This window comes from Patiria miniata, unplaced genomic scaffold, assembly GCF_015706575.1.
Source record: "Patiria miniata isolate m_02_andy unplaced genomic scaffold, ASM1570657v1 HiC_scaffold_13, whole genome shotgun sequence".
NCBI lineage: Eukaryota > Metazoa > Echinodermata > Asteroidea > Valvatida > Asterinidae > Patiria > Patiria miniata.
In genome coordinates this window covers 2,729,244-2,756,837 of record NW_024037051.1, presented here as the reverse complement: position 1 = coordinate 2,756,837, position 27,594 = coordinate 2,729,244, and the positions used below count along the sequence as shown (strand labels likewise).

Genomic DNA, 27,594 nt, shown 5'->3' with positions numbered 1-27,594 from the left:
TCCAATGCTTAATTTTGTCTTTTGTCAGACAATTTCAAATTTAGTTTTCGACTCTGAGTATCCGATTTTGTCTCGTACCGTCTACGCCGAACCCTGTCATTCAGAAATCGAATTCTTGTAAATGGTTTATATAAGACGAATTCTGATCTCTGAATGCTACCATCCGGCAACAGCTTAGACGAATTTGATCTGAAATGACGAATATTCTCGACCCGTTGACTATAGAGGGTGACAATAGATTATAATTGAATGCTGAATGACTAAATTGGTTTAGTTAAAAGCTTGTACATTTTTGTGGACGAAATTAAATGAGAGTTGGTGAATTTGAATGAAAAATCGTTTAAAATAGCTGTGAAAACCTATACTAAACATGTTTAGCGTAAGGGTGGATAGTAATAATATACATTAAACATAAATGTTTAGAAATTGAACACATAAGGTTTAGCTTCTTAACATGTTTTCAAAGTGATAGCAAGATTGTGCTTCATTGCTAAACACAGTTTTACACCCAAACTTTCCTCTTCACGTAGCCTTGATTCGCTTCTTTGTTGATGAGACTCAAACGTATTCAATTAAACAGTTACTATCTCAATATTAATATTGCTTAAATAATGTTTCGCATTAAGGAAAAGGGTTTCTCATTCTAAATTAGATGATTCAGCTTGATGTTAAATTAGTTGGGGGAATTATGGCTGTCTTGTACTTCTCTCTATTATTTCTGCTTCTTTAGTTGTTTTTCCTTAGGAGGAGAACGAACTATTGTTGCTTGCCTTGTCAAATATTATTTTCACAAACATTATTTGTCACAAATAATACTATTTTTTTCCAACAGCTTAAGAAGGACTGTTGGGAACGGCGAACTGATTAGAGGGCCGATTTTCCACATGTCGCACAAGACTATAAAGATGCGCGCATTTAACTTTTCCCCCAGATATTATCCAGTATTCTTGCCAAACCTCAATATCGATGAGCTTCGAATTCACAAAGTTAATTACAGGCACAGTTAACCTTATACAAAAATATGTGAATATTCGTGTTAACTATGATAACATCATCGTAAGCTCAGAAAACAAAAACAAAGGGGGGGAGGGAGGATGTGTCCGTAAATGGACTGGAGTTTTAGGCGAATTATTTTTCTTGGCAAACTATCTTAATATCATTTTTACGTGAGTTTCCATTTCGTTTTTTAGGGTAACTACAGGCCAGTAAGTATTTGTTAATTTGAATCTCATCAAAACCGAGGTTTGGCAAGACTGCTTGATGATATCTGGCGAACGGGTAAATGCATGCACTTTTAGCACTTTTAAGGTCTAATGGTAGCCATTTTGGATCTTTCAGACGTCCTCATAGTTATCCAGTCACTTGTATGCTTTAGACAATTTTATTTAACCCTAAAAGGGTCGTTGGGATCTCCCCCCCCCCTCAACTTTTTCCGCGATACCCTTACAAAAAAAATCCCGACTCCAGCTTTCCTGACTTTTTAGCCTCGAGTCTTGCTCATCTTTTGATAAAAAAAAACTAATAAATTTCCCCATATTATGTAGCGTACACAAAGCACAATTACCAATTTGTGCATATGAATAATGATAAGCCATAATTTCAAAACCCTTTAACCTATATAGTGATGAAATTCCTTGGGTATGTTCAAACCAAGTTTCATAACTTTTCGTCACTCGATGGCCGAGATCAGGAGCCCCCCCCCCCCACCACCACTGTGAGATGGTCAAAAAATAACCCGTCCCCTTTAGGGTTAAGGACCCTTTGCATGGTGCGCCCTTATGGAAAAAATGTTTTTCAACTTCAGTGACAATGAAAGCACAATTTGTCTTGAACACGTGACACAGAACAAATACCTGTCCTTCCATGGACTTTGATAGAGATTACTATAATGGCTTCCGTTTTCACGGATTACCATTATGCCGAGTCGGGCATATTACAGATAATCGGCTCAACCAGGCAAAACAACCCTGATAGGTTGCCTAATGGCACGGATCCCAACGCCTTTGTGCTTCTGTCACGGCAAGGCCATCATATTTTGGTCACGCATAATTCCTCCATTCATAGAGTAAGTGACCCGCATGACTGCACAGCCTTTGTGTGGTAGCGCGGGACAGCCTAGAGCAGCGGCTGTGGAACTTTCCCTTAGCCGTGTGCAAAGGCATACCGCTGCTGGCAACTGCATTCTAGTGAGGATTAGCGGCCACGTTTATAGCCGCACCCCGGCTTTAAGGGGTAAAAATTGGATGATTGAATCAGCAAAATCTGTCCCAATGTGAAGGCAACATGCCCAGCCCAGTGAATTGGCATATCCTATCGATGAAATAGAACTGTGTACTCTGTGTCCAGCTTTATTTTGCTTGTCTTGTCTTTTGTTTAATTATTGTTGAACGCGACCCTGGACCGCCAGTTTGAAACGGACATTGATTGTTGAATTATATTTGACACATGGCGTGATCAGCAGGGGGTGTGAGGGGGTATCCCCCCCCCCCCACACACACACATTTTTTTAAAGAGTGGCATCGTGTGCACATGTGGCCTTTTATTCCTATAGCTGTTAACCCCCCCCCCCCCCCTCAAAGTTCCCTTTTTTTGCACACAAGTGCCCTTTTTTCACCTTTTATGCGATCTCGCGCCTCAGCCCATCGGAGTCGACCTTCCTTAATCGTGACTTCTTTTTATTCCCAAATCAGGACTAAAACTGTGATTGGTCAATTCGAAAGCAGTGTTTTGTAATACAACAGCCGGGCGCGTATTCGGTAACTTTTTTTGATCCATGTCTATGACACGACAACGGGTGAATGACTGAAGACCCGGTATAGTAAGCGCCCGCTGATTCGTAAAAATCTAGAGGTCAAGCTGTTTTTGTTTTGCATAATTTATCAGCGAATCTGCTCGACTGTTACAGACCATGGCTTTCTCCATGATCTATTACATTGACTAGTCTATGACGCGGCAACGGGTGAATGACCGAAGACCGGATATAGAAAGCTCCCGCTGATTGGTCAAAATCTAGAGGTCAAGATGCGGTTGTCTTGCCTAACTTATCAGTTAAAGACCATGGCTTTCGCATGGTCTATTACATACACTTCCTCCCCCCCCCCCCATCACCCACCCCAAAATGACCTTGCTACCCCAGTAATATACGTATACATGTACTTTGATTCTCCAGGAAGTTGTTGCCCATCCGCAGCAGGCTGGCAACGAGAGGGAGATTTCTGCTTCAAAATAGTCAATTTTAATAGTCAAGGTCAGAGAGTGAATTGGGCAACGGCCTTGGGCGACTGTCGTGACGACGGTGGTCAACTAGCCAGCATACACAGTGCACAGCAACAATACTATTTACACGGTATTATATGGTTCTAATAGAGTTTAAACACTTTTGGTACACTGCAAAAACTGTTTTTAGCAATTAAACGCTTTTCTAAACGCTTTCTTGCTATCAGTTTGTAAACATGTTTAAATACCAAACATGTTTAGAGGGAGGATGGATAGTGTTTATCAATTGAACATTGATGTTTAGGAATTGAACACATTATGTTTAGCTTCTAAACATGTTTACAAAGTGATAGGAAAATTGTGTTTAATTGCTAAACACACTTTTTGGGGTGTACCCATTTTTTTCTTCACAGATCACGTGTAACACGGTAAGGATTTTTTCACAGTATGAAGGATTGTTAGTGCCATCAATAATAAAAATAACCTATAAAAACAAAAGTGAAATTAATATTTCTAATTGCGTTTTACCGATTTTTTGACATTTGACTTCAACCCGACGTCATTTTTACTTACTTTTACACTAGGCTTCTGTACGATGCCTAGGCTTTTGTACGATCACATCCATAAACCTAAATATGTCGTAGATACAAACATGTAAAAAAAAAAGGGTTCAATTAAGTGTTTTAATGTTGTGTTTAAACTCAAAAGACACTCTTCTCTTTCACATTGTACACTAAAAATAGATTAGTTTGTTAAATTTATGAATTTTACCATTCTCAGTGTGGCTGATCGGCTGTTTACCAAGTTGACAACTTTCGAATGATACTAATATACAAACAAAAATTTGAACCTTGAACCACATTGAGTTACTTGGAACCCATGTCTGCCTGTCTTTCTCTGTACTTTTTATTTCTGTACATTCTCCGAAATGCTTTTGTATTTTAATTTTCTATATCTTAATTCTTTCTTCTTTTGGGGGGTATTTTACCATCAGAAAACCTTGTTGACACTTATGAGTACTGGATTGGGCTGAATGACCAAGATGACGAAGGTACCTATATGTGGGTCGATGGAACCGACACGGTTAGTTTATCAAATGGATAAATGGGTTAACATATACATTGTACGAGTGTACTTATGCATAACGCTATTGCTATGGCCACCCCAACCCAACCCACCCCTGCCCCTGCACCTACCTCCACCCCAACCCCAGAACCAACTATATTTCACAGAAGGAATCGATCTTCAAATGGTGGCATAACCAATCAGAAAAATCAAAGCACATTATTAATTTACCCGAATAACAGTGTTTTTATTATTTACACCGCTGCAAAAAAAAATGCTGTGACCAGTTCATAAGTAGAACCTGACAAGTATTACATAGTTACGTTACAAACCTAGTGTGGACATTCCTTTGTTTTCGTGTAGTTTTTTAAAAAAACCTGTCAGAAAAGCTCATTTTACTCACAATGTGAAAACTCTTTCAATAATAATAATACAAATTATTTATATAGCGCTATTATATTCAACCCAATTTTTTTACTGTGATTCCCTTGAGTGTTTCTTTTCATTTTGCGACGGATAAACCTAACCCCCAAAAATGCCTCTAAACGTGTTTTCCAGAGAGGGGGAACCTTGTGTGGACGTATTTTGGGCAAGTCCACACAACGTCACTGCTACAGTGTTTGTGTGGACATCTTTTTTGAGAGGTCCTCATACAAACTGCGTCCCTAGTGAGTCAAATGACCAATGGCGTCGCGGGGAGGGGGGGGGGCAAGTGGGGTGCTTGCCCCCTCTCCCACTCCCCACCCCCCCCCCCCGGCCAAAAAAAAAAGAGAAAAAAGGGGGAAAAGAGGCGCAAAGTCATATTGCTGTTGATAAAATGGGTTCGGGAGGGGGGCAAATGCCCCTGACCACCCTCGTAAAATGGTAAATCGAGAATATGCTAAAGAAGTACAGGGATTTCGGAGAAATGAGCTTTGCCCCCCTCAAGAAACAATCCTGGCGACGCCAATGCAGATGACCCACTTTGGGGTTTTCTGTTTAGCAGATGGACAAAAGCGTCTGTCTTTACATTTTGAAAAACAATCAAATATCAAGCCATTTGGGTTTTATAGTGTGTTTTTTTCCCTACATGAAATGTAGAACGTGTTTTTCTGGAATGAGAATAAAAGTCCAGCTGAGCCAGATGGGGGCAATGGAGAAGACTGTGTCTTTATATCTAATGATGAAGGAAATTTGCAGACTGATATGGACAACGCTTGGGGAGATAGAAACTGCAATGTCAAGATGAACTACATCTGCGGTGAACGTAAGTCAGTTTGCATCGTGTTGCTGCAGTGTTACCAAACTGTAACATAGTCCGCTAGGCCAGCTGAAGGAGAGAAAACCCTTTACTCGTACATTTTGCTGAGTTAACTAAACTATCATCGTTTCGAAGCAGGGTCCCTGTGAATTGTTAAATTCTGCCACTTTCAGAAACACTTTTTTGCGGGTTATTTCTGACCAGTTTGCAGACACACTGGTTATGCTGATTCTGTGCTCACTGGAATTCACCATGAGCTTACATTATCCCGAGACGCAAATATCAAGTGCATAACTTGGCAAAACAGTAACACTGATAGGCCTGTTACAACTGATAATGTAGTAACCAACGGATAATGTATCACCAACCGATAATGTCACACAAATTGGCCGATACTGTATCACTAACCGATAATGTAACAGAAATTGACCGATTGTGTAGTAAATGTTACTACACTATCGGTCAATATTTTTTTACATTATCAGTTAAGACCGATAATGTAACAACAATCGACTGACGTAGTACATTTTTACTACACTATCGGTCAATTTCTGTTACATTATCGGTTAGTGATACAGTATCGGTCAATTTGTGTGACATTATCGGTTGGTGCACCGCACGGTGGTTGGTGATACATTATCCGTTGGTTACTACATTATCAGTTGTAACATAGGCCTATGTTGTTTCTTTGTTTTCGAATACCGTAGTTTTGATGTGGTTTTGTTAATCCCACAGCGGCTTACGTGCTCGTGCCTGATGTTGAGAATCAATGTGTTGATGCTGGCCAAGCATCCGTTTCACTGAACTGGATGGAGGTTACCGCCGTGGACAAGGAGATGGCAACTGTGGACGGTCCCATCACTTGTGCGGACTCAGGAGGCGGAACCAGCATCACCCTCATGGGTGGAGACTTTGGACTAGGGTCCCACATACTCACCTGTTCAGTCGGGTTTTCCGATGGAAGTACTGACTCGTCCAGTTTTACCTTCTCTGTAGCAGGTAAACTTCTCTTGACGGTGAATGGACCGATCCAGTAAGCCCCTCCCACTGCGCACGTGGGCAAATTAACCGCGTGCTCCTCTCCAATGCCACACTGCATTTTCCTGCCGCGCGCATCATACGCGCGTACACGCATGTCGGACTTTTGTGCATGCATGTCGGACATAAATCACGGCTGTGATTGGTCAGAATACCATGGGGCGGTGCTTACTGGATCGGTCCATTCATTGTTAAAAAGCCTCAAGTGGCATTCATGGTTTAAAGTTGCGATGTTGGAAGTGAAGTATTTTCAACTGTTTATTTTGCCTTGTTTCCCACCAAAGGACCACACACTACATCCCAACAAACTTAAGTGGCAGTCTGACTGTTTTAGAAATAACTACAAAAATAAAAAATATGAGGTCAATTTTGAATTTTGTTGGTTGTGCAGATACTCCTTAACCTTGGTCACAACCCCTATGAGTTTTTTTTATTTCAGTCATGCATCACTGCATACTAATCAATAACTGAGCAGCATTTTTGATAACTGTGACCAGCTTCCATGCCTTAGTAAATTCCAGTGCTGTGTTATGTAAGCTGTGTTCCTGCATGTTGTGAGAGAAAAGCCTGATGAGGTTTTGGATTTGAATCATTTGCCCTAAAGCATGAAACTGATGTCTTGACACGATGACTGGTAGCCAAGCAAATGATTTCAATCCCAACCGTCCAAGAATGATGTTGTGTGATCAATTGACAATTGTGTAGTGATGCGTTACTGAAATTAAATGAAACTCAGAGGTCGAGGCCACGGCCTAGTGGTATCTGCACAACCAAAAGTTTCCAAAATTTACCCAAATAGTATTGTAGTTATTCAAAAAAATAGTCAGACGGACACTTTTTGGGGGGACATACTGTATACTCAGTAATGTCGAACTGCCCGGGAATAGGAAATACACAAGCCTGCGCGATATCGAGTTGGCTCCGACCACACGAGTTTTGATTAGTGTTGTTTATATGTTTGTTTTTGTCCACAGCTTTTCCATCTCTGACAGTTCCAACTGTTAGCACCCAGACTCTCGAGGCCGGACAGTCAACAGTTACAGTGACTTGGGACGAGGTAACGGCAACAGATTCTGATTCCCAGCCCATAACGTGCTCAGACTCCGGCGACGGTACCAGTCTGAGTGTGACCGGTGGTGTCTTCGGCCTCGGACCCCACACAATCATATGCGAAGTGACCAACCTGGCTGGTTGCTTGCAAGAAGAGAGCTTCACATTTGAGGTTACAGGTAAAAATGTGTGCTCTTGAACTACAATTCGGGTGATTCACAATGCAGTGCGCCACCAAGAGTTTGCAACAGAGAGTCCATTTTTCAAGTTTACGGTCGACAAAACATGGCTCATTTGAATGAGTGTCGGTAGACAACTTAAGCTAATATATCATAGATTGGGGCATGCGGCGTTCTGCGGCCTTACAAAAAAAATACACCATATTGATAACAAGAAAAGAAATGGGCAAACAGAGCCTCGAATCATGCGCTTACGAAACCACAGACCGGAAAAACTAACAATTTCAATTAATCTAATCTTTCCAACAAAGTTTGGTTTGAATTAAACTCACCTGATGACACCTGGTAATATTTAAAGATCTTAACATCAAGGTTTGGTAAAGGGAACATCATGACCATTAACAATGTGCGTTTTATGAAATTTAAACTAAAACTGTGAAAAATTCTTGTGATGCGATAAGAAAAAGTGCTACTCCTGATAAGGATTGAAGTGACTCCATATATTTTCAAACTCAGTAAAATAATACGAAATTTGTATTTCACTTCCACTATTTGCAAAACCATAGAATCAGTCGTCCAAACAACCACCGAAGAGCTAACAACACCACACTTCAAACCAACAACAGAGGGGTCAATGAAGCAACCAACAACGTCAAAAATGCAAGTAACAAAAAAAGCAGTTGTTCTGCCAACTACAGACGGATTAGTTGATCGACAGACAACGTCAAGCAATCACCTAACCACGGCGGAAGTCAATAAACCAACCACAAACGTAGCAGTGAAGGTACCGACAACGCCAAACGTTCAACCAACCACAGAGGAAGTCAATCAACCAACTACGGCACAGCTAATGAAGAGACCAACAACGTCAAGCAATCAACAAACAACAGAGGACGTAAATAAACCAACCACAGACAGAGATATGAAAGGACCGACTACGGAAAACATTCAACCAACCACAGAAGACATACAACCAACCACAGACGGACCAATTGATCAAAGGACAACATTAAGCAATCAGCAAACCACAATGAAAGTCATACAACTAGCCACGACAATGCCAATGAATGGACTGACAACGTCAAGCAATCACCTAACCACGGTGGAAGTCAATAAACCAACCACAAACGTAGCAATGAATGTACCGACAACGCCAAACGTTCAGCTCACCACAGAGGATGCGATACTGCTAACCACAGACGGATCAGTGGACCGACAGACAACGCCAAACAGTCAACCAACCACAGAGGAAGTCAATCAACCAACTACGGCACAGCTAATGAAGAGACCAACAACGTCAAGCAATCAACAAACAACAGAGGACGTAAATAAACCAACCACAGACAGAGATATGAAAGGACCGACTACGGAAAACATTCAACCAACCACAGGAGACATACAACCAACCACAGACGGACCAATTGATCAAAGGACAACATCAAGCAATCAGCAAACCACAATGAAAGTTATACAACTAACCACGACATTGCCAATGAATGGACTGACAACGTCAAACATTCAACCAACCACAAAGAAAGACATACAACCAACAACAGACGGAGAAATGAAGGGGGCAACAACGTCGAGTAATCTACAAACCACAGATGGGGTCATTTATCAAACCACAGACAGAGAAATGAAAGGACCGACTACAGCAAACATTCAACCAACCACGAAAGAAGCTCTACAACCAACAACAGACGGAGTGATGAATGAACCGACAACGTGGAGCAATCAAGTAACCACAGTGGGACACACTACATCAAGCATTCAACAAAATTCAGATGGAATGACGTCTGCCTCATCAACAGAGTCAACAACGGAAGGTAATGTTTTTATTCGAAATGCTTCCACGACCGTTTCATCGGTTACTCAGTTTGCGACTGAAATTTAATATTTTCAATGGCGAACATTTGCTGTAGACGCCATAGGCAGTAGGCCAATTTAAGATGTTGTTGTAGTCAGTATGAAGACATACAATAAATGTTTTTGATCAAACAAAAAGCGCCTCCATTGTCAACTTCAGCAAAAAAAATCCGAAGGTAAATGAACTGACACTTTAGTTAACTTAGCGCTGTTTTTAATTTTGAACAAGCGATTCAATTGGATGCGTACCATCCAGAGGCAATCATGGTACCACCACAGTACGCCTTTTGATTGAAGTTGCAATATTATTTCACTCACTGGAAGGTGCAAGTGTCTTAGAACTTATGACACATCTCACTAATGCACGCGGTAAGAGGGCGCGTTTCACAATACGTGCAATTAACTTTAATAAACATTTGAAACTACATACAGTGCTTCTTGGTTTCCAGGTCTGAAAACAGTATCCGTCGAATTGCATATTAGAGGAGTAAATGGCACGGCTCTCAACTCCTCAGACTTCACCGATCCTAACTCCGTAGCTTCAATGGAGTTGGCAGAACTGGTGGCCAGAGTGGTAAGTCAGAGGCAGTCACATTTCAAGTCCTGAATGCTGGAGCCTCACATTGATGCCTTTCAGAATGTGATGTTGTTGGCTGATTCATTAAGTTTATAATTAGGCATCAACTTGAGTTCATTATTTTGACACTAATTCCCTTTTTTTCTAGATTGCACGTGAACTCGGAGAGAATGCAACAACAAGCGACGTCGAATCCGTCAGTGGTTCGATTTCTATTGGACCAGATGGTGTAGTCTTCACAGGTGACGTCTTCGTCCCGGTGGATTCACCTGTAACTGCTGAAACCATCATGCAAATCTTATCCAATCGGGCTGATGCAGGACCCTTAACTGATGGACAGAGTACACTGGATGTGGTTACTGCTAGGAGTAAGTTGCTTCAGTCTTAAGCTCATGTATGTTCTTTTAATTTATACTTCTTTCGGTCAACTGGTGTAAAAAACCGTTTAGGACATGACGTAAGTTTCAAGAGTGATCATTTTGAGGAAGCACAGAACAGCTCCAGGTAGGTAACATCATTTAAGATAATCCTCTGCATCGTCTCAGCTGAATTAGAAGCCAACATCGGTCTTCGATTGCTGTTTTGTTTTTCCAGGTCTGATATTAGTCACCATTGTACTGAATATAAGAGGAGTCAATGGCACGGCTCTCAACTCCTCAGACTACACCGATCCCAACTCCGCAGCTTCAATGGAGTTGGCAGAACTGGTGGCAAGAGTGGTAAGTCAGATGCAATGACATTTCAAGTCCTGAACGCTGGAACCTCATCGATGCCTTTTCAGAATGTGAGGTTGTTGGCTTATTCATTTAGTTTATAATTAGGCATCAACTTGAGTTCATTATTTTGACACTAATTCCTTTTTAAGATTGCACGTGAACTCGGAGAGAATGCAACAACAAGCGACGTTGAATCCGTCAACGGTTCGATTACCATTGGACCAGATGGTGTAGTCTTCACAGGTGACGTCTTCGTCCCGGTGGATTCACCTGTAACTGCTGAAACCATCATGCAAATCTTATCCAATCAGGCTGCTGCAGGACCCTTAACTGACGGTCAGAGTACACTGGATGTGGTTACTGCTAGGAGTAAGTTGCTTCAGGCTTAAGCTCATGTGTGATCTTTGTGGTTAGTACAGGATTTTAAGAGCTAATTCAAATCCTTCCTTCGGTCAACTGGTGAAAATAAAACTGTTAAGGACATGATGTAACTTTTAAGTGTCATCATTCTAAGGAAGCACATCACAGATCCCGGTAGGTAGCTTCATTTTGAAAATCCTTAGCATCGTCTCAGCTGAATTTGAAGCTAACATCGGTCTCCGATTGCTGTTTTGTTTTTCCAGGCCTGAGATCAGTCAGCATTGTATTGAATATTAGAGGAGTAAATGGCACGGCTCTCAACTCCTCAGACTACACCGATCCAAACTCAGCAGCTTCAATGGAGTTGGCAGAACTGGTGGCCAGAGTGGTAAGTCAGATGCAAACACTTTTCAAGTCCTGAACGCTGGAACCTCATCAGTGCCTTTTCAGAATGTGAGGTTGTTGGCTGAGCCATTAAGTTTATAATTAGGCAACAACTTGAGTTCATTATTTTGACACTAATTCCTTTTTTTTCAGATTGCACGTGAACTCGGAGAGAATGCAACAACAGGCGACATTGAATCCGTCAATGGTTCGATTTCCATTGGACCAGATGGTGTAGTCTTCACAGGTGACGTCTTCGTCCCGGTGGATTCACCTGTAACTGCTGAAACCATCATGCAAATCTTATCCAATCGGGCTGATGCAGGACCCTTAACTGATGGACAGAGTACACTGGATGTGGTTACTGCTAGGAGTAAGTTGCTTCAGTCTTAAGCTCATGTATGTTCTTTTAATTTATACTTCTTTCGGTCAACTGGTGTAAAAAACCGTTTAGGACATGACGTAAGTTTCAAGAGTGATCATTTTGAGGAAGCACAGAACAGCTCCAGGTAGGTAACATCATTTAAGATAATCCTCTGCATCGTCTCAGCTGAATTAGAAGCCAACATCGGTCTTCGATTGCTGTTTTGTTTTTCCAGGTCTGATATTAGTCACCATTGTACTGAATATAAGAGGAGTCAATGGCACGGCTCTCAACTCCTCAGACTACACCGATCCCAACTCCGCAGCTTCAATGGAGTTGGCAGAACTGGTGGCAAGAGTGGTAAGTCAGATGCAATGACATTTCAAGTCCTGAACGCTGGAACCTCATCGATGCCTTTTCAGAATGTGAGGTTGTTGGCTTATTCATTAAGTTTATAATTAGGCATCAACTTGAGTTCATTATTTTGACACTAATTCCTTTTTAAGATTGCACGTGAACTCGGAGAGAATGCAACAACAAGCGACGTTGAATCCGTCAACGGTTCGATTACCATTGGACCAGATGGTGTAGTCTTCACAGGTGACGTCTTCGTCCCGGTGGATTCACCTGTACCTGCTGAAACCATCATGCAAATCTTATCCAATCAGGCTGCTGCAGGACCCTTAACTGACGGTCAGAGTACACTGGATGTGGTTACTGCTAGGAGTAAGTTGCTTCAGGCTTAAGCTCATGTGTGATCTTTGTGGTTAGTACAGGATTTTAAGAGCTAATTCAAATCCTTCCTTCGGTCAACTGGTGAAAATAAAACTGTTAAGGACATGATGTAACTTTTAAGTGTCATCATTCTAAGGAAGCACATCACAGATCCCGGTAGGTAGCTTCATTTTGAAAATCCTTAGCATCGTCTCAGCTGAATTTGAAGCTAACATCGGTCTCCGATTGCTGTTTTGTTTTTCCAGGCCTGAGATCAGTCAGCATTGTATTGAATATTAGAGGAGTAAATGGCACGGCTCTCAACTCCTCAGACTACACCGATCCAAACTCAGCAGCTTCAATGGAGTTGGCAGAACTGGTGGCCAGAGTGGTAAGTCAGATGCAAACACTTTTCAAGTCCTGAACGCTGGAACCTCATCAGTGCCTTTTCAGAATGTGAGGTTGTTGGCTGAGCCATTAAGTTTATAATTAGGCAACAACTTGAGTTCATTATTTTGACACTAATTCCTTTTTTTTCAGATTGCACGTGAACTCGGAGAGAATGCAACAACAGGCGACATTGAATCCGTCAATGGTTCGATTTCCATTGGACCAGATGGTGTAGTCTTCACAGGTGACGTCTTCGTCCCGGTGGATTCACCTGTAACTGCTGAAACCATCATGCAAATCTTATCCAATCGGGCTGATGCAGGACCCTTAACTGATGGACAGAGTACACTGGATGTGGTTACTGCTAGGAGTAAGTTGCTTCAGTCTTAAGCTCATGTATGTTCTTTTAATTTATACTTCTTTCGGTCAACTGGTGTAAAAAACCGTTTAGGACATGACGTAAGTTTCAAGAGTGATCATTTTGAGGAAGCACAGAACAGCTCCAGGTAGGTAACATCATTTAAGATAATCCTCTGCATCGTCTCAGCTGAATTAGAAGCCAACATCGGTCTTCGATTGCTGTTTTGTTTTTCCAGGTCTGATATTAGTCACCATTGTACTGAATATAAGAGGAGTCAATGGCACGGCTCTCAACTCCTCAGACTACACCGATCCCAACTCCGCAGCTTCAATGGAGTTGGCAGAACTGGTGGCAAGAGTGGTAAGTCAGATGCAATGACATTTCAAGTCCTGAACGCTGGAACCTCATCGATGCCTTTTCAGAATGTGAGGTTGTTGGCTTATTCATTAAGTTTATAATTAGGCATCAACTTGAGTTCATTATTTTGACACTAATTCCTTTTTAAGATTGCACGTGAACTCGGAGAGAATGCAACAACAAGCGACGTTGAATCCGTCAACGGTTCGATTACCATTGGACCAGATGGTGTAGTCTTCACAGGTGACGTCTTCGTCCCGGTGGATTCACCTGTACCTGCTGAAACCATCATGCAAATCTTATCCAATCAGGCTGCTGCAGGACCCTTAACTGACGGTCAGAGTACACTGGATGTGGTTACTGCTAGGAGTAAGTTGCTTCAGGCTTAAGCTCATGTGTGATCTTTGTGGTTAGTACAGGATTTTAAGAGCTAATTCAAATCCTTCCTTCGGTCAACTGGTGAAAATAAAACTGTTAAGGACATGATGTAACTTTTAAGTGTCATCATTCTAAGGAAGCACATCACAGATCCCGGTAGGTAGCTTCATTTTGAAAATCCTTAGCATCGTCTCAGCTGAATTTGAAGCTAACATCGGTCTCCGATTGCTGTTTTGTTTTTCCAGGCCTGAGATCAGTCAGCATTGTATTGAATATTAGAGGAGTAAATGGCACGGCTCTCAACTCCTCAGACTACACCGATCCAAACTCAGCAGCTTCAATGGAGTTGGCAGAACTGGTGGCCAGAGTGGTAAGTCAGATGCAAACACTTTTCAAGTCCTGAACGCTGGAACCTCATCAGTGCCTTTTCAGAATGTGAGGTTGTTGGCTGAGCCATTAAGTTTATAATTAGGCAACAACTTGAGTTCATTATTTTGACACTAATTCCTTTTTTTCAGATTGCACGTGAACTCGGAGAGAATGCAACAACAGGCGACATTGAATCCGTCAATGGTTCGATTTCCATTGGACCAGATGGTGTAGTCTTCACAGGTGACGTCTTCGTCCCGGTGGATTCACCTGTAACTGCTGAAACCATCATGCAAATCTTATCCAATCGGGCTGATGCAGGACCCTTAACTGATGGACAGAGTACACTGGATGTGGTTACTGCTAGGAGTAAGTTGCTTCAGTCTTAAGCTCATGTATGTTCTTTTAATTTATACTTCTTTCGGTCAACTGGTGTAAAAAACCGTTTAGGACATGACGTAAGTTTCAAGAGTGATCATTTTGAGGAAGCACAGAACAGCTCCAGGTAGGTAACATCATTTAAGATAATCCTCTGCATCGTCTCAGCTGAATTAGAAGCCAACATCGGTCTTCGATTGCTGTTTTGTTTTTCCAGGTCTGATATTAGTCACCATTGTACTGAATATAAGAGGAGTCAATGGCACGGCTCTCAACTCCTCAGACTACACCGATCCCAACTCCGCAGCTTCAATGGAGTTGGCAGAACTGGTGGCAAGAGTGGTAAGTCAGATGCAATGACATTTCAAGTCCTGAACGCTGGAACCTCATCGATGCCTTTTCAGAATGTGAGGTTGTTGGCTTATTCATTAAGTTTATAATTAGGCATCAACTTGAGTTCATTATTTTGACACTAATTCCTTTTTAAGATTGCACGTGAACTCGGAGAGAATGCAACAACAAGCGACGTTGAATCCGTCAACGGTTCGATTACCATTGGACCAGATGGTGTAGTCTTCACAGGTGACGTCTTCGTCCCGGTGGATTCACCTGTACCTGCTGAAACCATCATGCAAATCTTATCCAATCAGGCTGCTGCAGGACCCTTAACTGACGGTCAGAGTACACTGGATGTGGTTACTGCTAGGAGTAAGTTGCTTCAGGCTTAAGCTCATGTGTGATCTTTGTGGTTAGTACAGGATTTTAAGAGCTAATTCAAATCCTTCCTTCGGTCAACTGGTGAAAATAAAACTGTTAAGGACATGATGTAACTTTTAAGTGTCATCATTCTAAGGAAGCACATCACAGATCCCGGTAGGTAGCTTCATTTTGAAAATCCTTAGCATCGTCTCAGCTGAATTTGAAGCTAACATCGGTCTCCGATTGCTGTTTTGTTTTTCCAGGCCTGAGATCAGTCAGCATTGTATTGAATATTAGAGGAGTAAATGGCACGGCTCTCAACTCCTCAGACTACACCGATCCAAACTCAGCAGCTTCAATGGAGTTGGCAGAACTGGTGGCCAGAGTGGTAAGTCAGATGCAAACACTTTTCAAGTCCTGAACGCTGGAACCTCATCAGTGCCTTTTCAGAATGTGAGGTTGTTGGCTGAGCCATTAAGTTTATAATTAGGCAACAACTTGAGTTCATTATTTTGACACTAATTCCTTTTTTTCAGATTGCACGTGAACTCGGAGAGAATGCAACAACAGGCGACATTGAATCCGTCAATGGTTCGATTTCCATTGGACCAGATGGTGTAGTCTTCACAGGTGACGTCTTCGTCCCGGTGGATTCACCTGTAACTGCTGAAACCATCATGCAAATCTTATCCAATCAGGCTGATGCAGGGCCCTTAACTGATGGTCAGAGTACACTGGATGCGGTAGATGCTATGGGTAAGCTACTTAAGTCTTTAGCTCATGTCTGATGATGGGTCCTTCGTGGTAACTACGGGTTTTTTGTCGGTTACTTTAACACCTTTTGGTCAATCGCTGAACATAACCATTTCGGACATTATGTGACATTCGACAGTGATCGTTCTAAGGAAATACACCACATAATCTCTTAGACATGTTGTATCATTTAAGAGAATAGTCTGCAATCGTCTCGGCTAAAAGTAACATCGGTCTCCGATTGCTGTTTCGTTTTTCCAGGTCTGAGATCAGTCAGCATCGTATTGAATATTAGAGGAGTAAATGGCACGGCTCTCAACTCCTCAGACTTCACCGATCCCAACTCCGCAGCTTCAATAGAGTTGGCAGAACTGGTGGCCAGAGTGGTAAGTCAGATGCAATCACTTTTCAAGTCCTGAACGCTGGAACTTCATCAGTACCTTTTCAGAATGTGATGCTGTTGACTGATTCATTTAGTTTATAATAAGGCATCAACGGGATGATATTATTTTGACACTAATAGAAAACTCGATTTTTTCCAGATTGCACGTGAACTCGGAGAAAATGCAACAACAAGCGACGTTGAATCTGTCAATGGTTCGATTTCCATCGGAACAGATGGTGTAGTCTTCACAGGTGACGTCTTCGTCCCGGTGGATTCACCTGTAACTGCTGAAACCATCATGCAAATCTTATCCAATCAGGCTGGTGCAGGACCCTTAACTGATGGTCAGAGTACACTGGATGCAGGTGATGCTATGGGTAAGCTACTTAAGTCTTAAGCTCATGTCTGGTGATGGGTCCTTCGTGGTAAGTACGGGTTTTTCCCGGTTACTTTAACACTTCTTTGGTCAATCGCTGAACAAAACCATTACAGAAACTATGTGACATTCGACAGTGATAATTCTTAGGAAATCCATCACATAATCTCTTAGACATGTGGTATCATTTTACAAAAAAATCTGCAATCTTCTCGCCTGAAAGTAACATCGGTCTAAAAATTGCTCTCTTTCTTCAGATCTAAGATCAGTCAGCATTGTATTGAATATTAGAGGAGTAAATGGCACGGCTCTCAACTCCTCAGACTACACCGATCCTAACTCCACCGTTTCAGTGGAGTTGGCAGAACTGGTGACCAGAGTGGTAAGTCAGATGCAATCACTTCTCAAGTCCTGAGCGCTGGAACTTCGTCAGTACCTTTTCAGAATGTGATGTTGTTGGCTGATTCATTTAGTTTATAATTAGGCAGCAACGGGATGATATTATTTTGACCCTAAACTCGCTTTTTTCCAGATCGCACGTGAACTCGGAGAGAACGCAACAACAGGCGACGTTGCATCCGTCAGTGGTTCGATTTCTATTGGACCAGATGGTGTAGTCTTCACAGGTAACGTCTTCGTCCCGGTGGATTCACCTGTAACTGCTGAAACCATCATGCAAATCTTATCCAATCAGGCTGATGCAGGACCCTTAACTGACGGTCAGAGTACACTGGATGTGGTTACTGCTAGGAGTAAGTTGCTTCAGTCTTAAGCTCATGTGTGATCTTTGTGGTTAGTACAGGATTTTAAGAGCTAATTCAAATCCTTCCTTAGGTCAACTGGTGAAAATAAAACTGTTAAGGACATGATGTAACTTTTAAGTGTCATCATTCTAAGGAAGCACATCACAGATCCCGGTAGGTAGCTTCATTTTGAAAATCCTTTGCATCGTCTCAGCTGAATTTGAAGCTAACATCGGTCTCCGATTGCTGTTTTGCTTTTCCAGGTCTGAGATCAGTCAGCATCGTATTGGATATTAGAGGAGTAAATGGCACGGCTCTCAACTCCTCAGACTACGTCGATCCTAACTCCGCAGCTTCAATGGAGTTGGCAGAACTGGTGGCCAGAGTGGTAAGTCAAATGCAATGACATTTCAAGTCCTGAACGTTGGAATCTCATCAGTGCCTTTTCCTATTATGATGTATATAGCAATTAGGCTACAATTAGGCATCAACTTGACATTATTATTTTTACCGTGACTCCCGCTTCAGATTGCACGTTCACTCAGGGAAAATGCAACAACAAGCGACGTTGAATCCGTCAATGGTTGGATTTCCATTGGAACAAATGGTATAGTCTTCACAGGTGACGTCTTCGTCCCGGTGGATTCACCTGTAACTGCTGAAACGATAATGCAAATCTTATCCAATCAGGCTGATGCAGGACCCTTAACTGATGGTCAGAGTACACTGGATGCGGGTAATGCTATGGGTAAGCTACTTAAGTCTTTAGCTCATGTCTGGTGATGGGTCCTTCGTGATAAGTTAGGGTTTTTTTCCCAGTTACTTTAACACTTCTTTGGTCAATCACTAAACATAACCATTACGGACATTATGTGACATTCGACAGTGATCATTCTAAGGAAAAACACCACATAATCTCTTAGACATGTGGTATCATTTAAGAGAATAGTCTGCAATCGTCTCGGCTGAAAGTAACATCGGTCTCCGATTGCTGTTTCGTTTTTCCAGGTCTGAGATCAGTCAGCATCGTATTGAATATTAAAGGAGTAAATGGCACGGCTCTCAACTCCTCAGACTTCACCGATCCTAACTCCGCAGCTTCAGTAGAGTTGGCAGAACTGGTGGCCAGAGTGGTAAGTCAGATGCAATCATATTCCAAGTCCTGAACGCTGGAACCTCATCCATGCCTTTTCAGAATGAGAGGTTGTTGGCTGATTCATTAAGTTTATGATTAGGCATCAACTTGAGTTCATTAAAATTCCCTTTTTTAGATTGCACGTGAACTCGGAGAGAATGCAACAACAAGCGACGTCGAATCCGTCAATGGTTCGATTTCCGTTGAAACAGATGGTGTAGTCTTCACAGGTGACGTCTTCGTCCCGTTGGATTCAACTGTAACTGCTGAAACCATCATGCAAATCTTATCCAATCAGGCTGATGCAGGACCCTTAACTGATGGACAGAGTACACTGGATGCAGGTGATGCTATGGGTAAGCTACTTAAGTCTTAAGCTCATGTCTGGTGATGGGTCTTTCGTGGTAAGTACGGGTTTTTCCCGGTTACTTTAACACTTCTTTGGTCAATCGCTGAACAAAACCATTCCAGAAACTATGTGACATTCGACAGTTATAATTCTAAGGAAATACATCACATAATCTCTTAGACATGTGGTATCATTTTACAAAAAAATCTGCAATCGTCTCTCCTGAAAATAACATCGGGCTAAAAATTGCTCTCTTTCTTCAGATCTAAAATCAGTCAGCATTGTATTGAATATTAGAGGAGTAAATGGCACGGCTCTCAACTCCTCAGACTACACCGATCCTAACTCCGCAGCTTCAATGGAGTTGGCAGAACTGGTGGCCAGAGTGGTAAGTCAGATGCAATCACTTCTCAAGTCCTGAACGCTGGAACTTCGTCAGTACCTTTTCAGAATGTGATGTTGTTGGCTGATTCATTTAGTTTATAATTAGGCAGCAACGGGATGATATTATTTTGACCCTAAACTCGCTTTTTTCCAGATCGCACGTGAACTCGGAGAGAATGCAACAACAAGCGACGTTGAATCCGTCAATGGTCGGATTTCTATTGGAACAGATGGTGTAGTCTTCACAGGTGACGTCTTCGTCCCGGTGGATTCACCTGTCACTGCTGAAACCATCATGCAAATCTTATCCAATCAGGCTGATGCAGGACCCTTAACTGATGGTCAGAGTACACTGGAGGTGGTTACTGCTAGGAGTAAGTAGCTTCATTTTTAAGCTCATGTATGTTCTTTGTGGTTAGTACAGGATTTTAAGCGCTAATTTAAATACTTCTTTGGTCAACTGGTAAAAAAAATCGTTAAGGACACGATGTAACTTTCAAGAGTCATCATTCTAAGGAAGCACATCATAGATAAAGGTACGAAGCATCATTTAGAAAATCCTTTTCATCGTCTCAGCTGAATTAGAAGCTTACATCGGTCTCCGGTTGGTGTTTTGTTTTTCCAGGTCCGATATCAGTCACGATTGTATTGAATATAAGAGGAGTAAATGGCACGGCTCTCAACTCCTCAGACTACACCGATCCTAACTCCGCAGCTTCAATGGAGTTGGCAGAACTGGTAGCCAGAGTGGTAAGTCATATTGCAATGACAGATCAAGTCCTGAACGTTGGAACCTCACCAGTACCATTTCCCATTATGAAGTGAATGCCGTTCATGTTATAATTAGACATCAACTTAGTTAATTATTTTCACACTAATTCCCTTTTTCAGATTGCACATGAACTCGGAGAGAATGCAACAACAAGCGACGTTGAATCCGTCAATGGTTCGATTTCCATTGGAACAGATGGTGTAGTCTTCACAGGTGACGTCTTCGTCCCGGTGGATTCACCTGTAACTGCTGAAACCATCATGCAAATCTTATCCAATCGGGTTGATGCAGGACCCTTAACTGATGGACAGAGTACACTGGATGCAGGTGATGCTATGGGTAAGCTACTTAAGTCTTTAGCTCATGTCTGGTGATGGGTCCTTCGTGGTAAGTACGGGTTTTCCCGGTAACTTTTACACTTCTTTGGTCAACCGCTGAACAAAACCATTACGGACATTATGTGATATTCGACAGTGATCATTCTAAGGAAATACATCACATAATCTCTTAAACATGTGGTATCATTTTACAAAAAAATCTGCAATCGTCTCGTCTAGAAGTAACATCGTTCTAAAAATTACTCTCTTTCTTCAGATCTAAGATCAGTCAGCATTGTATTGAATATTAGAAGATTAAATGGCACGGCTCTCAACTCCTCAGACTACACCGATCCCAACTCCGCAGCTTCAATGGAGTTGGCCGAACTGGTGGCCAGAGTGGTAAGTCAGATGCAATCACATATCAAGTCCGGAACGCTGGAACTTCGTCAGTACCTTCTCAGAATGTGATGTTTGTTAGCTGATTCATTGAGTTTATAATTAGGCATCAACGTGATGATACTATTTTGATCCTAACCCGGTTTTTTTTTTCAGATTGCACGTGAACTCGGAGAGAATGTAACAACAGGCGACGTTAAATCTGTCAATGGTTTGATTTCTAATGGACAAGATGGTGTAGTTTTCACAGGTGATGTAATCGTCCCAGTGGATTCACCTGTAACTGCTGAAATCATTATGCAAATCTTATCCAATCAGGCTGCTGCAGGACCCTTAACTGATGGACAGAGTAAACTGGATTTGGTTACTGCTACGAGTAAGTTGCTTCAGTCTTAAGCTCATGTATGGAGATATGCTCATTGTAGTAAGAACATAATTGTAAAAGTTATTTTTAACACTTCTTTCGGTCAACTGGTGAAAACACCATTAAGAACACAGATGTCATTTGCCAGTGATCATTCTAAGGAAGCACATTACAAACTTGTGGCATCATTTTAGAGAATCTTATGCATCGTCTCAGGTAATGTTAAGATCGGTCTCAAAATGCTATTTTGTTTTTCCAGGTCTGAGATCAGTCAGCATTGTATTGAATATTGGAGGAGATAATGGCACGGCTCTCAACTCCTCAGACTACATCGATCCTAACTCCGCAACTTCAATGGAGTTGGCAGAACTGGTGGCCAGAGTGGTAAGTCAGATGCAGTGACATTTCAAGTCCTGAACGCTGGAACCTCATCAGTGACATTTCCAAGCATGATGTGGATGGCATTTGAGTTATAATTAGGCTAATTATTATTATTTTGACACTAACTCCCGCTTCAGATTGCACGTGAACTCGGAGAGAATGCAACAACAAGCGACGTTGAATCCGTCAATGGTTCGATTTCTATTGGACCAGATGGTGTAGTCTTCACAGGTGACGTCTTCGTCCCGGTGGATTCACCTGTAACTGCTGATATCATCATGCAAATCTTATCGAATCAGGCTAATGCAAGACCCTTAACTGATGGACAAAGTACATTGGATTTGAAGCTTTCAATTAATGATATGGGTAAGTTTAATTGCAGAACTCTTGTTTTTTAATATTGCTCCCTCCTGTATCTGCTTTGTGTATATTTCTTTATAAGTCACACGATAAGGCAGTTCCATGATCAAGTATCTAGTGATCATTGACGTCAATACCTCAGTTTTGTCTTTAAGATATTTAGAATAGTTTGGCATTTTTGTTTAACTTTCAGTTGAAGATCACTGTGACCCAAACCCATGTATGAATGGAGGAACTTGTGAAGTCAGTATGGATAGCCACAGCTGCATCTGCGTAGAGGGATTTACAGGACATGACTGCGATACAGGTTCGTTTGATTTTTAACTGAGTGTACAGTGTGAGTAATAAAAAAGGAAACCCATATGTCGGGGACTATCCGCTTCGTTCACAAGTACCCCCTCCCCGGTATAGAAAGTACATTTGGAGGTGACCGACCGACGCCATCTTGCCTGACTGCAATTTTGCCGCGACGCACGGCCGTACCACTGCGTGTACATAGTACAAATCCCCTGCTGTACGTGCGTCACACACAAGGAACGGTGCGCGTCAACCAGCTAAATGTCCCGCCCATGAGACGTCGTTGCTAGGTGAAAGGGCGCCCTCTTTTTTTGGCGCACGGAGCCAATTGTTTTAGTGATGTTCTGCATGTAGAACTTTTAAAATCTAGGATATCTAAGCCCAGTTCATGAGCTTTTCTTTTAGTTACAAGAATCATTCAAATCACTTATGTGCTTTTCAACTCACGGAACTATAAACATGACCACCGTTTTAAAATTCTGTCCATGGATCACAAAAAGGTGTGCAATTTTTCAGCAAAACGAAAACAATTCACACACACTTTCTTATGTGATTTGTTTTCGTTTGGCCGAAAGAACACACCTTTTTTGTGATCCGTGGACAGAATATTAAAACGGTGATTGTGGTTAAAATTCCGTACCTTAAAAACTACATGAGTGATTTGAATGATTTGTGTACTACAAGGAATTAAGCTTATGAATTGGGCTTTTATATCCTTGAATTTGAAAGTGCTACATGCAGACATTCACTAAAACAATGGTCCCAACATGTGTGCTTTTTTAACTCACCCTGTATAAAACCGGAGTCATTATAGATAAATTATGAACAATATGGCATAATTTATTTTTTGTGTATGATTTTTCCAGACATTGACAATTGTGATCCAAACCCTTGCCCGGACGGGGAAAGTTGTGTAGATGGTTTAAACAGCTTCAGTTGTGTCGACACCTGTGTGGACAACAGCTGTGAAACAGGTAAAAAAAATGTTTTAGACAAAATAACGAGAGCCTATTTACCACCTCAGATGTTACAAAAACGGATTAATCATTATCATCGCCTTTACCAACAGTCCACGTTTTACACTATAGAATGATAAATGTTCATGTGTTGCACTTTTTTTTTGCCTCGTCCCTTTTCCTTAAGAATTCTAGAAATACTCTAAAAATACTCTAGAGACTAGTTGTATCCAATTTATCCTCCTACTGGGCATGTTCATCTCCCTAAAGGGCCAATATGTCCCTTCTAAATGTGTAAACGGATTAACATGTACATGATTTGTAACATCTTTTGCCCATCACTTGACACTTGTCTTCATAAATCAGAGTTGTGATGACTCGATTCAATGACTCCACTCTAGTCCGGCTCGAGCCAGAATTTTTGGTGACTCGACTCAACTCGAGTCCCTAAGGGCAAATGACTCGACTCGACTCAAAGTCGCTGCGAGTAGTTGACTCGACTCGACTCGAACCCCTCATCAGAATGACTCGACTCGACTCGAGGAAGGCTTATAATTAAGACTCGAGTCCCAAAAATAAAAGCAAAACTTTGGGGGGAAATATTTGCAATGACTTACACCTGTGCCGGTTTTTGTTCACGTCACGTTAGAATGTTTACATATACATCCGTGGTTTGAGTGTCAGTGTCCCAATTAGTTGAATGGCGATCAGCTGGCAACCCCCCTGTTTATTTTCATTTTCAATTGACTCCTGCAGCTAAATACTTGACTCGACTCGACTACACTCTGTGATTCGACTCGACTCGACTTGACCTTCTTCACCTAATGACTCGACTCAACTTGAGTCACTTCTTTAAAATGACTCGAGTCTAATCTGTGACTCATTACAGTCCTCATAGCCCGCATTGTAATTTTTGTTTGGGCAATTTCATTCATGTCTTTGTTTGGCAAACATAGATCCTTGTGCAGCGAATCCTGTACTCTGTACTGCTACACCTGGCCAATATTGCCTGCCAGCTCCCTTCGAAGAACGACCCGCACGTTACAGGTGTGCCTGTCGAGAATTGGATGGATTCTTCTTGGACAGTTCCACAAACAATTGTACCCAGAACGGTTCGTTTAATATACAGGGTGACCTTAGAAATGCAACCCTAAAACATTTGTCTCCGAACAAATCGGTGGATCTTTCTGCTTGGGGTATCAGATTAGCGCTGAGAGATATTTCTTTAAAATACTAAAGCAATTATGAAAATAGCACTTTGGGTTGCTGAGAAAATGCCAATTATGTAAAATTAGTCATTTTTTATCCTGTATACAATAAATACCACAGTAAGGAATTTTCACTCTTCCTATTTGTGCATGTCCTAATCCTTACAAAGAACTCGACAAATAACATGACAAGAGCACAAATGAATTTGATGAAAATGCTTTTTATTTTTCACCTAAACATGCAGGTATCTCATCCTTTTTAGTCCAATGTTAAACCTTTTCAGCATCGTCAATATGTCAAAATACAAAAGACATTGCACAAATGGAGAAAATTTCACAGTAGGCTTAAAGTAAATATTTCACTGTTTGAAGTATTTGTGAACAGGCTAAAAAAAAGACTACTTTTACATAATTATCATTTTCTCAGCAACCCCAAAAAAATCCACAGATTGTTTCTTTTAAGGCAAATTTTTTAGGGTTGCATTTTTGGTCACACTGTAAAGTCTTGCAGCTGCTGAATATATACCTTGTGTTTATTTATGAACACACATTTCATAGGTCGACATGGACAGTTAACGTTACGGGCTTGCAATTTCCTTATTTATCAGCCGTCGCCTAATTTGCATTTGTTGATGCACGCCGTAGAAGTGGTTACGTCGAACGCCGTCGAGATCACGCGTTGCCGAGGTCAAACGTTCCGCACAAACTTGGCGTGACGTATAGCGATAGCACGGGACCCACTTTTTCATTAAGGTTTGATCCGTTGGAAAATAGCAAAATAACGGCTCCGTCACGTTCTGAGGGATGCGTACAGTCTAGTCGGCTACGAAACAATGTCTTATATTCCAGTCTTGTTAATTTTTAATGTCTCAGAAATCTCAAGTAGAAATGTTCACCTATAGATCTCCCGTTGAAATCGTACAGTAAAAATGACAGACAAGATTTTGGGTGGAATGGTCAACCTCGTACCCAGTGCTTACTTCATTTCCAACCTCGTTTCCAATAGTAAGCCCTGGATAGGAAAATTTCTTCCTGTATCCTGATTCGATACCGCAATTTGCTAGTAATGGATTTATATCGTGTAGTTGGTGTTGATACTTTCAACGTGCATTACGTGTTTTCACAATTATTGTAATTATAACGTCCACGCCTTTTCAAAAAATTTCCTTTCATTTGCAGTTTGCTCATATTAATATGAAATGAATGTGACACTGCATATTGGCGGGCCAGATTGTAACATTTTAACTTCCAAAAAAATCGTGTTTTCATAACTCACGGCATGACGATTGATGCTGTTTTTACCCCAGACACCACATACAAAAACAAACGTTAATGTAACGCACATGCAGGCACCAGACTATTCCTCATTTGCATACGTGTTCAAAAATCTTGCACATGCAAATGATCCAATACCAGGGTGAGAGAGCAGGTAGTTGTGGGCGCGTACTGCTCGACACCCTGGGGACGAGGTTGAGGAATGGTCACTTTTGGAGACGTCCCAACGGCGGATCAACGGGGGGCAGGGGGTCAACCCCCCCCCCCCCCCATGTTTGTTTCTTTTTAAGCGACGTCTCAAAAAAGGCACTGCGTACACGACCATCTTTTGCTTCAAAAATAATAAGTGGTCAGGAATTGCCTCAGTTCGCACCACGGAGCATCTAAAATCAAAACATTTTCCGGGACCCTTGAGTGGCCCTGACCCCATGCCGTAAAATGGTGGTGTTTGCTTATAAAACAATTGTTCAAATGATACAAAATTGCCTCAGATTGCACCACAGAGCATTTAGAATCCAACTTTTTGGGGGAACCCAAAGCATTGGGGCCATCCTCCATGATCTCTCCCCCCCCCCCAAAAAAAAAATCGTGTTATTGATCTGCCCTTTAGACGTCCCCGCGTGATGTCACACTTCTACGGCGTGTTGAGCTATGGTCAACAGCGAAAAACTCTCCCGTTTTTTTCTGTAAGGTGCAGGTGTCACTTGAATAAAAGTACAGACAATATTTTTAAAGACACATTGGTCAATTTATCTGGAGTTTCTTTGGTAAAGATTAATCCACAGGTTTCGTTGCGTGGTATTTTTTAGGGTTCAGGGCAGTTACGATTGAGCTGAATGTGGAAGGGATCAACGGAACCGAACTACTTCTTGAAAATCTTAGTGAGCCTGAGTTGTTGTCCGCTGTTGCTGGTGTGGTATGTCAATTTCTTGGGGTTCAATATTGGGTTAAGCCCTTTTGCTTTTATTTTGTTAATCCTTATCTTTAGGACCACGTTCATATATACTTTAAAAGACTCCCAAAAACAACTGACTAAATGACACTCAAAAGTGACGTTCTGATATTTCTTGATATTAAGGCCATGGTAACTAAACGACAACGACGACAACCAGGAAACAGACTAAAAACAAATATGGCAAACATGAAAGCTGGATTCAATGAGAGCTTAATGCTGATTGGCTGATAAAAAAACTATTTAATTTATTTTTTTAAGCAGCCAATCAGCATCGGACTTTCATTGTGTCGAGCTATCATGTTGTGAAAACAACAACGTGCTCATCTCACGTCAGACTGCAAAAAAAAAGCTAGGAAAGTCACTTTTTCTTTGAACGTGCTTTCAAAATAACAACAAACATGAGTTTATCTGACGAAAAGAGACTGCTTTAGCCTGCAAAAGTCACTTTGGTACGGGATAGTCATCTGCAAAAGTCAGTTCTGAA

The 27,594-nt window shown here is 41.6% G+C and overlaps 1 protein-coding gene across 1 annotated transcript in view; it reads left to right on the top strand.

Moving 5' to 3' along the window:
- LOC119721491 (mucin-17-like) overlaps positions 1-27,594 on the top strand; it is a 32,296-nt gene that overhangs the window by 896 nt on the left and 3,806 nt on the right. The window contains exons 2-45 of the mRNA XM_038191569.1: positions 3,170-3,346; positions 4,211-4,299; positions 5,362-5,527; positions 6,257-6,520; positions 7,534-7,788; positions 8,355-9,614; positions 10,104-10,228; positions 10,380-10,599; positions 10,826-10,950; positions 11,097-11,316; positions 11,571-11,695; positions 11,845-12,064; positions 12,291-12,415; positions 12,562-12,781; positions 13,036-13,160; positions 13,310-13,529; positions 13,756-13,880; positions 14,027-14,246; positions 14,501-14,625; positions 14,774-14,993; positions 15,220-15,344; positions 15,491-15,710; positions 15,965-16,089; positions 16,238-16,457; positions 16,716-16,840; positions 16,997-17,216; positions 17,473-17,597; positions 17,748-17,967; positions 18,222-18,346; positions 18,487-18,706; positions 18,967-19,091; positions 19,230-19,449; positions 19,706-19,830; positions 19,981-20,200; positions 20,452-20,576; positions 20,718-20,937; positions 21,193-21,317; positions 21,471-21,690; positions 21,938-22,062; positions 22,197-22,425; positions 22,613-22,726; positions 23,583-23,690; positions 24,629-24,784; positions 26,965-27,071. Coding sequence (XP_038047497.1) covers positions 3,170-3,346; positions 4,211-4,299; positions 5,362-5,527; positions 6,257-6,520; positions 7,534-7,788; positions 8,355-9,614; positions 10,104-10,228; positions 10,380-10,599; positions 10,826-10,950; positions 11,097-11,316; positions 11,571-11,695; positions 11,845-12,064; positions 12,291-12,415; positions 12,562-12,781; positions 13,036-13,160; positions 13,310-13,529; positions 13,756-13,880; positions 14,027-14,246; positions 14,501-14,625; positions 14,774-14,993; positions 15,220-15,344; positions 15,491-15,710; positions 15,965-16,089; positions 16,238-16,457; positions 16,716-16,840; positions 16,997-17,216; positions 17,473-17,597; positions 17,748-17,967; positions 18,222-18,346; positions 18,487-18,706; positions 18,967-19,091; positions 19,230-19,449; positions 19,706-19,830; positions 19,981-20,200; positions 20,452-20,576; positions 20,718-20,937; positions 21,193-21,317; positions 21,471-21,690; positions 21,938-22,062; positions 22,197-22,425; positions 22,613-22,726; positions 23,583-23,690; positions 24,629-24,784; positions 26,965-27,071 — 8,570 coding nt within the window. The remainder of the gene's footprint in view (positions 1-3,169; positions 3,347-4,210; positions 4,300-5,361; positions 5,528-6,256; positions 6,521-7,533; positions 7,789-8,354; positions 9,615-10,103; positions 10,229-10,379; positions 10,600-10,825; positions 10,951-11,096; positions 11,317-11,570; positions 11,696-11,844; positions 12,065-12,290; positions 12,416-12,561; positions 12,782-13,035; positions 13,161-13,309; positions 13,530-13,755; positions 13,881-14,026; positions 14,247-14,500; positions 14,626-14,773; positions 14,994-15,219; positions 15,345-15,490; positions 15,711-15,964; positions 16,090-16,237; positions 16,458-16,715; positions 16,841-16,996; positions 17,217-17,472; positions 17,598-17,747; positions 17,968-18,221; positions 18,347-18,486; positions 18,707-18,966; positions 19,092-19,229; positions 19,450-19,705; positions 19,831-19,980; positions 20,201-20,451; positions 20,577-20,717; positions 20,938-21,192; positions 21,318-21,470; positions 21,691-21,937; positions 22,063-22,196; positions 22,426-22,612; positions 22,727-23,582; positions 23,691-24,628; positions 24,785-26,964; positions 27,072-27,594) is intronic.